Source organism: Nicotiana sylvestris, chromosome 2 (assembly GCF_000393655.2).
Source record: "Nicotiana sylvestris chromosome 2, ASM39365v2, whole genome shotgun sequence".
Taxonomy (NCBI): Eukaryota; Viridiplantae; Streptophyta; class Magnoliopsida; order Solanales; family Solanaceae; genus Nicotiana; species Nicotiana sylvestris.
Genome location: NC_091058.1, coordinates 11,185,519 through 11,199,710, shown reverse-complemented (window position 1 = coordinate 11,199,710; position 14,192 = coordinate 11,185,519). Strand labels below are relative to the sequence as shown.

General features: G+C 36.7%; 2 protein-coding genes across 2 annotated transcripts; both read right to left on the bottom strand.

Moving 5' to 3' along the window:
• Positions 1 to 658: 658 nt before the first annotated feature.
• LOC104210285 (4-coumarate--CoA ligase-like 1) lies at positions 659 to 3,373 on the bottom strand. The gene is made up of 6 exons (NM_001302584.1): positions 2,920 to 3,373; positions 2,033 to 2,632; positions 1,743 to 1,929; positions 1,501 to 1,646; positions 1,095 to 1,162; positions 659 to 1,011 (listed from the first exon to the last, which is right to left on the bottom strand). Exons 1-6 carry the CDS (start codon positions 3,346 to 3,348, stop codon positions 786 to 788), a joined length of 1,656 nt encoding a protein of 551 aa, NP_001289513.1. The 5' UTR covers positions 3,349 to 3,373; the 3' UTR covers positions 659 to 785.
• Positions 3,374 to 4,426: 1,053 nt separating this feature from the next.
• Positions 4,427 to 10,918, bottom strand: LOC104210284 (probable mitochondrial-processing peptidase subunit beta, mitochondrial). The gene is made up of 9 exons (XM_070167697.1): positions 10,121 to 10,918; positions 8,705 to 8,869; positions 8,437 to 8,574; positions 8,204 to 8,355; positions 7,989 to 8,097; positions 6,925 to 7,023; positions 6,763 to 6,828; positions 4,886 to 4,993; positions 4,427 to 4,758 (listed from the first exon to the last, which is right to left on the bottom strand). The coding sequence occupies exons 1-9, from the start codon at positions 10,784 to 10,786 to the stop codon at positions 4,672 to 4,674; spliced, it is 1,590 nt and encodes a 529-aa protein (XP_070023798.1). The 5' UTR covers positions 10,787 to 10,918; the 3' UTR covers positions 4,427 to 4,671.
• Positions 10,919 to 14,192: the final 3,274 nt, after the last annotated feature.

Genomic DNA, 14,192 nt, shown 5'->3' with positions numbered 1-14,192 from the left:
TTTGATTGTATATCACTTTTGGTCTCTCAGTTATTGGCAAATTCTGATTTTGGTCGTATGACTCACCACATTTATCCTTTCATTAATTAAAATGTGTACTTTTTATTTTTTTATGTAGGAAATATATTATATTTGAATTATATTTAAATATTTTTTATCCTCAATATAGAGTAATAATACAAGTTTAACACATATGAGTAATTAATGGTAAAATAATTCTGATAATTTATAAATATTCACAGGATAAGTGCACATTTTTTGAAATACCCTTGCATTGGTAAAATATGAAGACTTCTGCTTCAGTATTATCCTTCCATTCAGCAATCACTGAAACAAGTATATATGGTGAAACATGTCACAGTTTTCTCTCTTTTATTCTTTTTATGCATATTCGCATTTAGTGTTTGTTCAGCCAATTATTCCTTGAATCAATCAGTTCGGGATTGAGGTATAGTTGTTGATATTGTTTACATTTCTAGAGAATCTACATTTTGCTCAACCTGCATTGCCAACATAAAAGAGGAAGCATCTTATAATTCTTACTTTATAAAGATTTAGTCCAATGTCTGTACGTCCTGTAATTTGAGCTCATTTTTAGAATGAAATACAATCATTGTTTGTGTTCTACATTGCTAGTAAACTTTAAAGTTTTATAGATGTAAAAGAGCAGACATTATGGAATATTGCTTCCTTACAAACATGATGATAGAATATAGGCAAGTCAATACCAACTTGAGATGGGTAAATGTTGTTATATGTTAGAATAATGTATTTGGAACATCACTCTATGCATTCTTAAGTCTCTCTAGCATCTTATCCTTGATAAGTCTTCTCAGTATTTTTCCAGAAGGAGATTTTGGAATACTATCAACGAACTGCACCACTCTCACTCGTTTATACTGTGCAACAGTCGATGCAATGTAGTTGATAATGTCCTCTTCGCTTTCTTTTGCTTTTGAGTTCAAGACTACCCATGCCACTGGTATCTCTCCTGCTTCTTCATCTGGCAGCCTATAGTTATGAAGAATATCCATCCGTTATTCGTGACAGTTTTGCCAGTTGAAACCTTAATTCAACTAATTGATTTTACTTACCCAACTACTGCAGCATCTTCTACTGAAGGATGTGTGAGAAGGATCCCTTCTAACTCAGCTGGAGCAACCTGTTAAACCAACAAGGAGGTCCGAAAACAGAATAAAGGTAAATATAGAATTCTAGATTCAGCATAGTAAATTTGGTGAAAGGGAGCCTTAGGGTAACCGGTAAAGTTAATGTCATGTGACCAGGAGGTCACGAGTTCGAGCTGTGGAAACAGCCTCTTGTAGAAATGCAGGGTAAGACTGCATACAATTGACCTTTGCGGTCCGGCCCTTTCCCGGACCGCGCGCATAGCGGGAATTTAGTGCACCAGGGTGCCCTTTTAGCATAGTAAATTTCGTCAAGTATTTAAGATAGGTCAATGTGCTCTCCTCTAAAGCTCATGGTTAGTGTTATCCTTACTTGGAATCCCTTGTACTTGATAAGCTCTTTGATACGATCGACTAGGAAGATATCTCCATCATCGTCAATGTAGCCAATGTCACCAGTCTGAAGCCATCCATCCTTATCAATGGTAAGGCAAGTCTCAAATTCATTTTTGTAGTAACCTGAAAAATTTTCACATCAAAGGGTTAAATTCCATATATCTACCAATGCCTACTAGAACAAAAGGGTCATTTAAGGGAAAAATTATGTTCAGTTACCCTTCATAACACATTGGCTTTTGACACATATCTCGCCTGGTTTGTTTTTGGGGAGAGATCTACCGGTATCAGGATCAACGAACTTTACCTCCAAATTAGGTAGAATAAAACCAACAGAATTTCTTTTAGCAGTATGCTGGTCACTATGAGAAAGAGTAATGCAGCTGTGCTCAGTCATCCCATATGCCTAGCAGTTAAATAAAAACACAGACCACAACTTGTCAAAAATAACGCTGGGCCGAATAATGCATTGACATTAGGAGAAACATAAGTGTCTAGTGGATGTTCACCTCTTGGACCTGAACATCGGGAAATTTCTTTTCAAATTCATTAAGAATCTCAGGGGCAAGTGGGGCTGCCGCTGTCATGATGGATCTAAGCTTAAGCTTGCTGAGATCAAATTCATCCACAATAGGATTCTTAACAAGTGCCAAGATGATAGGTGGCACAATTGGTGCAAATGTGACTTCATGTGTAATGAGTGCATTTAGAAATGCCCTCAGTTCGTACCTACGCAAGACTACCACTTTCCCTTTGTTTCTAATGGTTGCACAACAGATTCCAGTTATCCCATAAATGTGGAAGAATGGTATCAAACCCAGTGTTGTAACTTGGCCTACCATTTCTGGGCTAACACTGAAGAGTGTAGAGCAGAGGTTTGCTACTAGATTTCTGTGGGTTAACATCACTCCCTTGGACAGCCCCGTAGTGCCTGACGAGAAGGGCAGTGCACATAAATCATTTTGCTGCACCATTTCATCTTCATGGTTTGTTATGTGATCAGTTCTGGAACCGGCACGCTCTGCAGCTTCAAGCAATTCATCCCAATGAATTGTTCCTTCTACATGTTCTTCACCTAGTATTATTACTGGCAGCCCACAATCTTTAACCTGCAGTCATAAAACTCTAACTTGCAGGCTAGATAAATCATACATATACTAACAGTATAAAAAGAACTCTTACACTATGAGTGTATTTTAACCTATTGTAGAAGGTAACTTGCCTGATTTTTCATGTTAAAAATCCCACTTATGGATTGATATGTGTAGTTATCTGTTCATTACATTAGGTGGAAGATTAAAGCCTTTTTTTATCATCATAAGATGCAAATTTCTGTTGGACCAGAGAGAGTAACAAATACAAGAAGTTTGATCTCACTGAGTTGGAGGTGTACTACCTTGTGATAGGTTGGTAGATCAGAGACAATAAGCTTGCCATCAGCAGATTCAACTTGTTTCACGATTTCTGATGAATGAGCTGCTGGATTTGCACCGGAGAAGACGCCACCAGCAGCCATGATTCCAAGAGCAACAATAGCATATTCTGGTACATTTGGAAGAACTACCACCACCACCCGTCCTTTCCTTAAGCCAAGGGATCTCAAGGCCTTGGCGAACCTCCTTATGTCTCTTGCAACTTGGCCATAAGTGTAGCCTTTGCCAGTGGTAGCATCCACAAATGCCATTTTGTCAGTGTATAACTCTACATTGTGAAGCACAAAATCCGGGAGGGTCACATTGTCCGGTACTTGAACCGGAGGATATCTACTCCGGAAAATATGTTCACATTCTTGCTGCTGTGAGCTTTCTACTGCACGAGTTCCCATTGTCTGTAATATGCCTGATCTTGACTCCCCAAGCTAATTTATAAGTGGATGTTTGGTTACCTCGTTAAGTAGTAGCGCCAGTTGTCTCCATCAAGAAAATGAAATGTGCATGCATGGAGGTTAGATGAAAGGTAGATAAGGCTTATTAACTGGTAAGAATTTGTTGAATCATTCCATTCTGCAACACCTCCTCACACCTGAGGCAATGTTCCTCTAACTGGCCTTCATTTTTGCAAGAGTTAATATGTTAAACTGGAGTCTGACACTTGATATCTGAACATCTAGAAGTAGGTGAGCCCACCTAAGTTATTCACATGGAATATTGCTTTGTATGTCGCATCTGCATTTTGCAGTCCCTTTTAACAAGTTGGATTGGTGAGCAAAAATGAGAAAAGTTGAGATAAATTCAACTCTTTGAAAAAATCTTGCTATTTTTTTTTCTAACGTCACGCTGGCTCCAACAAGTTTACTGTTCCCTTCTATAAAGTAGGTACTGTTTATCAACAGCCTAAATTTCAATAGCATAAATGCAGACGCGGCAGTTGGAATACCGTAACTAATGTTAGCTTTCCGCAAGGGCAATAACAAATATTGCTCACTATGATCATCTGCGTTCATACGTGGTGTTCGTAGTATAAGTTTGTCTGGTCTGGTGTAGGTTGTGCTTTGGATTTGGCACAAAGACTTCAGATTTACTTCCGAAAAAATTTCAATTCATTTCATTTGTTGAAAATTGTTTGCAAGTTTAACACTATAATTTAGTTGCTTTCATGACTCAAAAATAAAGTATTAACCGTACTTGCAGCTAAATTCTATTTCGTACAAGAACAAAAGATAATGGGTCAAAACAGTTGAAGCTGAAAGCTAGCTGCTACACTTTTTGGACCAGCAGACAACATCCCCCTTCTTTTTTTTCTTTTTTGAATACAAAATTAAAATCAACATTCTCATGTTTATTTTAGAGAAGAGCTGCCAAGAGATTCTAGACATCTTCTGTATGAAGACGGTTGCAGGGTCAATTTCCTGCAAAACACCAAAAAAAGAAACACGAACTACATGGTCCACACATGTACAAACCTTAATCAAAGACAAATTTTAGATTGCAAGCTTGCATTTTTAAGGAATATGAAAACACAACGTTAACAACCAAATTATTGAATATAGGCCGCTTATTTTTATAGGAAAGAAACTAGAAATCATTACAAAACCAGAAAGAATGCAAGAAGAATAATTAGAAAAGCAAGACCTATATATTCGAGAAGGGAGTGGTTGCACGAGATGGGTAAAATTGTGATGCATACAACTCCAAAAACAAAGAATGACCTAATAACGGAGCATGTAGGTCCTGCGCCTGAACCAGTTATAATCAGGTAGAGTCTGAATAGGACCCACAGCGGATATAGCAACATCCTGCCAAAAGGAAGAAATGAAATACAAATTGGTTAACACTCAAAATAGGAACCAAAGAATTTTGAGTAACAAGATTCTTTCATAGTAATGGGCTCCGAAGCCACAAATAATTTTTAAGAATCCTCACCTGGTCAAATATAAATCTGTTTGCAACCCGTTTGATGGCACTGGCATCTACAGCATCAATCCTTGCAAACAGCTCCGTAACTGGAATCCTTCTACCATATGTGAGTAGCTGCAAGCAGGAGAAATAAAAAAGGGAAATGAAATTGGTACAATTATATTAGAAAGCGAATACGGTAAAAGCAGCTTTTCCAAAAACAAAAAGATCAAAGAGGCAACAAGGTCCATGGGATTTGAACCGAAAAGCAAGAAGTGAAGCCCACCCTTCTATAAAGTGAAGCCCACCATTCACGAAAAATAAAAAGTACAACACATGAATTCAGTATTATAATAAAAAAATACAATTAAATAACTAGTATCAGCATACAATTTACAATAATGTTGATATTAATCCAACCAAAGTTGAGATTCAACGGATCGACCATTTCTCGTTGGAATTACTTTGTGCACCATAAGCGTCTTTATCCGTGAAGCGCTGACCTCTCTCCTTAGCTTGACAACATCTCTGAACCCCATTTGCAAAATGGATCAAACTTAGACAAAATACATTGATTCTTTTTCTTTCTCAACCCAAAGCTTCTCTGAGGTTTTTCTTTAATCTTTTTTTTTTGGTTTTGGGAGGGGGTTAAGAAATTGGGAAAGCTTTAGCAATCTATCTTCTCTACTTGAGAGCAGACAATGCAGCATAATTCACACCATAGAAAACATAGTCCTACACTTGATGATGCATCCAAAACTTGTCAACATCAATTTTCCTAACTCAACTTGAGCACAGGGAGTACTGCCGAAGAGCTACTTTTTTTAAAGGTCTGTTTAAGAGCTGCTTTTTTAATAACCAAGAAATCTTTGAAGGTCTTTAGCGCTGGGTAGAAACTCGGTGGATAATGAACCCGCCCCTTTACCCTTCTCCACTTAAATACCAAGCTTCTGTCAACAAGAAGGTCTAAAGTGATGCATGAGCCTAACACACGTTCCGCTCTTACCACTGCGGCTGTTTAAGAGTTATTCTTACCACCAACCAGCTGGTACCAAGACCTTTCACCCTTCATTTTGATCTTATATTTTCCAGATGTTAAGCATGCACAAATAAAGCATCATGACACTTGTAATAATGACATCAACATCATTTCCTAGCCCCTAATAATCCTCTTGCACGAGAATAATCAGGCTAGTTAGTCAATGTGCCACGAGACCATTTTGGTTTCTTCTTTTTTCCTTTCATCCAAAGCCACCTTAATTACTCTGCTTCATACTGCTTCATTCCACCACTCAGCCACACTACCTACCATTTTCGAGCATGGCCTTTAGTGGCTGATATGGCTACAGCACATTATTACATTTTGTGGCAGCAACATATTGGCAGTAGAAGTAATAGCGGTGAAGAGGATGTTTCCAACATTGTGGAATCAGACCTTCAGAATCTATATGCAATAATGGGACCAATCTGTTGCCATCATATAGGTGGTGGCAATGAGATTAGTAGCACTTTGGCACGGTTCAACTAAAACTTCTCCAAGAACAATTTTATTATACGCATCTAGTGTAGTGGCAATGAAATTAGTAGTGATGCGGTACAGTTTAACTAAAACTGGTCTAAGGGTAATGAAATTATGTAAGGGTTTAGGAGCATAGATCGACTGAAGAACATGAAGCAGTTCAGTGTTTTATTATGCGCATATATGGAGGCATCCTGCACATATCTTCTGGAAATTAGTACTATGGGAAAAGTAAGCAAATTCCATGTGCGGCGACTTATCCATGACTCACCCCAATTCAAATACTTCTTCCCGGAAAATAAAAGGAATAACAAAAACAAAGTAGATCACATACAATCATGGCACGACACATTACTACACCCATGAGATTAGATGTCAATAGTACCTGACGTCCAATGTCTTCGGCAACAGGACTAGTTCCATCAATGTGAAGCATGAGAGAAGATTTCAACTGCAAACCGAAATTAGTGAGTGGAGAAACCCACACAAAAAAGAAAGGGGAAAAAAAGACAATTACACCTGACCATTAAATAATAAATAAACCTACCTGATTGCAAGCACGAACGACATCATCATCCGAAGCACGATAGCACAATTTGACTATCTCTTGCATAATGCAGTAGGACAAATCACTCAAACAATCAGGCTGCAAATTAAGATTTCAATTGACATAAAACTGGTGTTATTCACAACCATATGCCAGTCAAAAGTATACAGAAAGATTAAGGGGTCGTTTGGTTGGAATACGATTTATATCGGTATAAATTATATTGGGATAAGTTATGCTGGGATTAGTTATGCTGGGATTGTTGTTTATTCATTGTTTGACATGTTATATTAAGAATGACAATTGCATAATTTCTAAGAAGAAGTTATAAGTTATACCGGTGCTAATTAACCCACCTTCTATAAGTTATAAGTTATCCCGGTGTTAAAATTAACACCGGGATAACTTATACCTGGTTTGCTAACCCAACAGAGTATTAAGGTGGTATTAAATTTTTATACCACCCTTGTACCTTCTTATACCTCATACCAAACGACCCCTAAGTGCTTTTAAAAGAGCAAATAATTAAATTGCTCAATTCTTGCAATCCACAATATCTCAAAAGAATCAAAGCAGATTAGTACAACATAGCCTAACATTCAATGTTAGAAGATATGAATTTGCATCAACCCAAAGCATGACCAGTAAATTAGAGAAGAAGAACGACTTCACGTCCACGTTCAACATATACAACCAATAATAATGCTTAGAAGACATTTTAAGCATATTCAAGAATCCAAATTGCATTTTGATCTCAGCCAATTTAGAACACATCTGGAGGATATAATAGAAGGTAAATTTGAATATCTAGACACACGATGCAAGAAGGGCATAAACCCCTTTTACACTCTAAAACACCAAGCAGGCAATCAAGCACTTGCATTTATTGCAGTTCTTCAGCATGAAAACAGCTCAACCCCTCACCCCACCCCAGGAAAAAAAATAGAGCAAAACACATCCACACCAAACTTATGTGACAAAAGAAAATGCAAGGAAATAAGAAAACATATCATCACACCACATTCTATTCAACAAATGGAAGACAAAGTGATGAAAATCCTCACCTTTGCAACAGCATAGACACCAAACAGACCAGTATCTTTATAGTTGGTGTTAAAAGCCATCATGCTCTCTGCTAGTTCATTAATGGCAACCCTTTGGGCAAGCCCGGAACTGCAAATAATTAGGAGCTCTATAAGAAAATAAGAAACAAACAATTTCCTTGCTCATGCTCGCAAGGACATAGATATTGCACTAAACTAGACAAAAAACAACTCACCCCATGTGCTTCCCCCCTCCAGCATTCTTATTCCAAGTGCCCAGCATCGATTGCATTACCATCAGCGGAATGGTATCTGGATCAGTCCATGGTGCCCCTTGAAAAGCCACAGCAAATTGCGCCAATGGAATGTCATCGTCAATTACCCTAACCTGATTTTAGTAAAAAGATCAGCATGAAAACCATATTCTAGGGGAAAAGCACCATGAAGCACCCCCATGAAGTAGGCATACCTCTGAACCTGTAAAAATTGCTGGTTCTCTGGCAACCAATTCTGAGGCTGTAGTTGGATCGGTTGAAAGCTTAGTAAATTGTTTCTTAACTTGATCAACAAATTCTTCATGTTTAACAGGCCCAGTAGCTACAATTACCTATTTTAATGCCCACGAAGAAGGCTGAGAGTTTAGACAATAGAAAGCAGATGATAATGTTAAAACAATCAAGTTTCTGCTAATAAGCAAGCAGACTTAGACAAGGAACATGAAATCATTTCCAAAATACCATTCTAGGAGCAGTATAATGTGTTGATATGTAGTCCTTTAGATGACTTCTGGTGATTGTCTTTATATTCTGGGCAGGTCCGAGAATAGTCCTACCCAAAGGTGAGTACTGGAATGCAGTTGAGTGCAAATGGTCAAAGATGACTTCCTCTGTTTGACCTTCAACCTGCAAACAGACAAGATAAGACACGACTACAGAAAGCAAGATACACTTAAGCTCTAGTATGTACAGGCTTCTTGCATCACGAAAGCTACCTTCACACAAGCCACAGCTGCAATAAACTAGATAGAACAAAGGAAATGGCAGAATGTTGAGACTAAACAACCAGACAATAAACAGAAAAACTCTCAATGACTGCTCAATCAAACTATTTATTCAAAAAGATACTCGGTGGCTATTATTGCATGGAATCAACAAGTGCAAGCGCCTTATGCACTACAATCCTTACAAAATAGAAAGTACTAAATCACTTTTAGATCTACTTGTCTATGCTTCCAGTCGTATACTAATAGCCCGTTTGGCCAAGCTGCAAAAATAAGCTTATTTTGAGAAGTGCTTTTCTCAAAAGTGCTTTTGGTGAGAGGCAGTTTGTGTTTGGCTAATTAGTTTGAAAAGCACTTCTGAGCAGCAATTAGTGCTTGGTCAAGCTTTAAAAAACTGCTTCTAAGTGTATTTTTCTCAAAAGTGCTTCTCAAAAAAGTGCTTTTGGAGATAACTATTTTTTTCTAAAAAGTGCTTTTGGAGATAACTATTTTTTTCTAAAATCTCCAAAACTGCATTTGCTTCTCCTCAAAAGCACTTTTTTTCCTTCTAAAAGCTTGGCCAAACACCTCAATTTTTGGCCAAAAGTGCTTTTGGCAAAAAAAAAAAAACACTTTTGGCCAAAAAGAAGCTTGGCCAAACAGGCTATAAATGGACTATATCCTTGCATAAACCTGACGAAACTAGAGATAATTTTTTAAAAAGGAGAAAGAACGGACATATGAGACAGAGGTAGAACCTACAAGCATCCAGCAACTCGACAAAAGTTGGTTATCTTGAACTTCTGTACAGGAAACTAGGCTTGTGTGTGTTACTTCTCCTATGTGAGCTCACACTACAGGTTGCCTAATTGGTTATCTTGAATTTTAGAACAGGAAACTTGGCTTGTCTAAGTTTCTTATCCTATGTGAGCTCACAATGCAGGTTAAGCTACATCTGTGTAAAACTAGTCAATTTACGACTAAATATGCCGATTAGCTATACTCTAGAAGAGGATATCTTAATTTTAATGACCAGATTGCCCAGGTAAACTACAAGTGCATGCAGAAACAAGTAAAATACTACTTATAATATAGGGTACTTGCAGCTCATCAACAAAGGGAAAAAAAAAAGCAAACTTTATATTCAGAATTCAAAGAATAGAGAAAATTTGACCTCCTCCATCTCCCTAAGGATGACATCACGTTCACGTTCAATTTTTTTCTCTTCAAACTTGGAATTCTGAAGTATATCAGCCAAAATATCCAAAGCTACAGGCACATCCTTATCTAAAACCTTAGCATAATACGCAGTTTGCTCTCTAGAAGTATAAGCATTCAAATGCCCACCCATATTCTCAATCTCCTCCTCCATTTCCCATGACGTCCGCTTTTCAGTCCCCTTAAAAATCATATGCTCAAGAAAATGGGCTGTTCCATTAGTCTCATCAGTCTCAAAACGTGACCCTGCATCAATGAATACACCTACAGTGGCTGTCTTGGCAGCAAGATTTGTCTCAGTAGCCACGCGCAGGCCTGATGGAAGTGTGGTCACGCGCGTATCAGGGAAGCTGAGGATTGGTGTGTGGTCGGTTAAGGTTGGGTGAGGGGAGTTGTACTGGAGGAATCGTGAATCGGGATTCTCGAGCCGTTTGATTTTGTGCTTAACGTCTTCGGCTAATCGGTCGTAGATCATTGCATCTGGAGGAGGTGGACCGGTGGCCGGAGAGGTGGAGGATGTGGCGGCGACGGCGGATGAAGATGTAGAGAGACGTCGGAGTGATTGGCATGTGGTGAGGTTTCGGGACCGGCGGGCTAGGGTTAAGAGCTGCCGGATCGTCATGGCTGTGGCTTCTTAATTCGGCTAGGGTTTGTCCGGTTCCTATACAAGGGGGAAAAGATGGAAAATGGGAACGAAGCTCAAGAAAACCAGACTCTGCAGATTCCGCTTAAGAACAAAGAGGCACACGCTTGTCGACTAAAAAGAGTTACGACGTCGTTCCACATATGTTGTTGTTGCTTTTCTTATGGACTTCCCACGCGATTCCGTAAGGTAGGCCCATTAAAATTTCGGGAATAAGTACGCCCCATTATATTCGGGAATGGCCCAATAAGTACCAGGGGGATTTGCATTTATACTCGTTTTTTAGGTCACGTTTTAGCTTATACCCACTTTGCAAAAAAAAATTGCAAGCATACCCACTTTTCGCGTAAACTTCAGGCATACGGGCTTGAAGTAGCAAAGGCAATCACGCAAACTTCAGCATTCTAGTAGACGGGCCTGAAGTTGTTTGTAATTGCTGAACATAAGCATTCTATTAGCTAAAGTTTTGTTCTCGAACTTCAGCATGTTTTAGCTTAAGCTTTGTCATGGTTGTGATGAACTTCAGGGTTAAAATTTATTTTGTATTGAAGATAGAATTTTTCATCTTTCTACTGATATAGCTCATAAAATCTTTCTGATCTTTCTGGTTGGGTACAAAGCATGTTATCTGAGCTCAACAACACTTCAGTTCCCTCTAATTTCGACATAAAAATCCCTCTAGTTTTATACAATCTCAGCTCCAGTTCTCCATTTGAGGACTCTGTCGAAACTGCATTGCATAATGCAAAAGAACCATCAGTAAAGAATGAATAGAGTCATTAAAGGGGGGAGTAGCAGTAATTTTGTAGGAAGAACTAGTAAAATAATCAATAGAACGTAACGTACTCATGATAGTATGGGGTAGGAAGGAGAAAAGCGTCGCCTTGGTCAGCTAGACAAAACATGAGAGTTTCATTTGCGGGAGAGGAAAAGAAAGGAGGAAGAAAGGAGCGCGCATGTAGCAGGATGAAGGAGGCGCCTGAAGTTGTAAAAATTAGGGTATAGGTTAAATAATTTTAAAAATATGGGTATAGAAATTTGTCGTCCCGTACAATTTTTACTACGAACCACTCCCACCGGGCGAAGTGCACAAATACCCAATTTTAGTGCCACTATTTATATATCTAAGTTTATAAATTTTGCAAGTTTACCTACTTTGGAAAAACTCCACACATTCGGTGTCTGAAATTAGTCTCGGCAAAGCCGTAAATGCACAATGGAGCATCTTTCAAAAAGTATTTAAGAAAATGATATTAATTCTTGTTTATTCCATATATAGCATATTCTTTTACAATATTAGCGTACGTAAAGATTATGTGCACAATTAATGAGTAACATAAATTATGGGATCAGTTTTATCCTTTATCTTCTTACACTCTTTCTATCGCAGCCCCTTTCTTCTTTTTAACTTGAACTGTGGTACACGACCTCCTTTTACTGGAAAGACCTCTATTGGACTGGGAAGTAGCGCGGGAAAGTATGAAATGCTCATTTGCTAGTTAAGTAGATCCTTTGTAAAGTGTATTCCTTCCTTGGCAGTACGGAAAGTCTGTATCTATAAGGAAGTCTCGGGGCTCCCAAGTACACGATTGTTTAGGTGTGTGCTAACATTTTAAATTTTAGTTGCTAAATTTAGAATTCAACTCTCTCTCTCTCTCTCTTCTAAATTTCTTTCCTTTAATTTAGCATTTTAAAATATTCTTTGAATATTTGTAGTACTTTGAATATATATATATATATATATATATATTAAAGGAATAAAGTTACCATATATAATTAGCATTGCGGTTAAGTCAAGTGGCAAGTTATTAACAAGCCAAGTGGCAATTTATTAAAAAGCCACTTGGCAACCTTATTAAATCAAAATTAAAATATATGTTGTACTACACAGATTTTTCGGGAAACAAACATTCAATCATCCCATTTTTATCGACTCTTCTGTAGAAAATTTCCTTTACATAAAGTTAATTGCTAATTTTTTTAGGATTAATAAATTAAAAGGTACTGAAATAAGGAAACACCAAAACTTAAACAAAAGAACCATACATATAATTTTTATGCCTTCTTATCGCTATCTCTTCCTAAAACATCTATATATATATATATATATATATTAACGGAATAAAATTACCATATATAATTAGCATTATGGTTAAGCCAAGTGGCAAGTTATTAACAAGCCAAGTGGCAATTTATTAAAAAGCTACTTGGCAACCTTATTAAATCAAAATTAAAATATATGATGTACTACAAAGATTTTTCGGTAAACAAACATTCAATCATCCTATTTTTATCGGCTTTTCTCTAGAAAATTTCCTTTACATAAAGTTAATTGCTAATTCTTTTTAGGATTAATAAATTAAAAGGTACTGAAAATAAGGAAATACCAAAACTTAAACAAAAGAACCGTACATATATTTTTTATGCCTTCTTATCGCTATCTCTTCCTAAAACATTTTCCAAATCTCTCTATATATATTAAAGGAATAAAGTTATCATATATAATTAGCATTGTGATTAAGCCAAGTGGCAAGTTATTAACAAGCCAAGTGACAATTTATTAAAAAGCCACTTGGCAACCTTATTAAATCAAAATTAAAATATATGTTGTACTACACAGATTTTCCGGGAAACAAACATTCAATCATCCTATTTTTATCGGCTCTTCTATAGAAAATTTTCTTTACATAAAATTAATTACTATTTTTTTTAGAATTAATAAATTAAAAGGTACTGAAAATAAGGAAACACCAAAACTTAAACAAAAGAACCATACATATATTTTTTATGCCTTTTTATCGCTATCTCTTCCTAAAACATTTTCCAAATCTCTCTATATATATTAAAGGAATAAAGTTATCATATATAATTAGCATTGTGGTTAAGCCAAGTGGCAAGTTATTAACAAATCAAGTGGCAATTTATTAAAATGCCACTTCGCAACCTTATTAAATCAAAATTAAAATATATGCTATACTACACAGATTTTTCGGGGAACAAACATTCAATCATCCCATTTTTATCGGCTTTTTTATAGAAAATTTCCTTTACATAAAGTTAATTGCTAATTTTTTTAGGATTAATAAATTAAAAGGTACTGAAAATAAGGAAACACCAAAACCTAAACAAAAGAACCGTACATATATTTTTTATGCCTTCTTATCGCTATTTCTTCCTAAAACATTTCCCAAATAATAATAATAATAATAATAATAATAATAATAATAATAATAATCTATCTATATATTTATTAAAGGAATAACATTTGCACTATGGTTATGCAAAGTGACAAGCTACTATAAAGCCACTTGGCCAAGGATATAACCCATTGCCCTATCTCAATTAATAAATTAAAATTAAATTAAATTTAAAGGTAAAAACAACA

Coding starts and splice junctions, on each gene's coding strand:
- LOC104210285 (NM_001302584.1), bottom strand. CDS start 3,348: ATGGGAACTCGTGCAGTAGAAAGCTCACAGCAGCAAGAATGTGAACAT. Junction 2,633..2,919: donor ATCTACCAACCTATCACAAG/GTAGTACACCTC, acceptor TTATGACTGCAG/GTTAAAGATTGTGGGCTGCC. Junction 1,163..1,500: donor TCAAGTACAAGGGATTCCAA/GTAAGGATAACA, acceptor TTGGTTTAACAG/GTTGCTCCAGCTGAGTTAGA.
- LOC104210284 (XM_070167697.1), bottom strand. CDS start 10,786: ATGACGATCCGGCAGCTCTTAACCCTAGCCCGCCGGTCCCGAAACCTC. Junction 8,870..10,120: donor TCCTTAGGGAGATGGAGGAG/GTCAAATTTTCT, acceptor GTCTGTTTGCAG/GTTGAAGGTCAAACAGAGGA. Junction 4,994..6,762: donor CCGAAGACATTGGACGTCAG/GTACTATTGACA, acceptor TCCTGCTTGCAG/CTACTCACATATGGTAGAAG.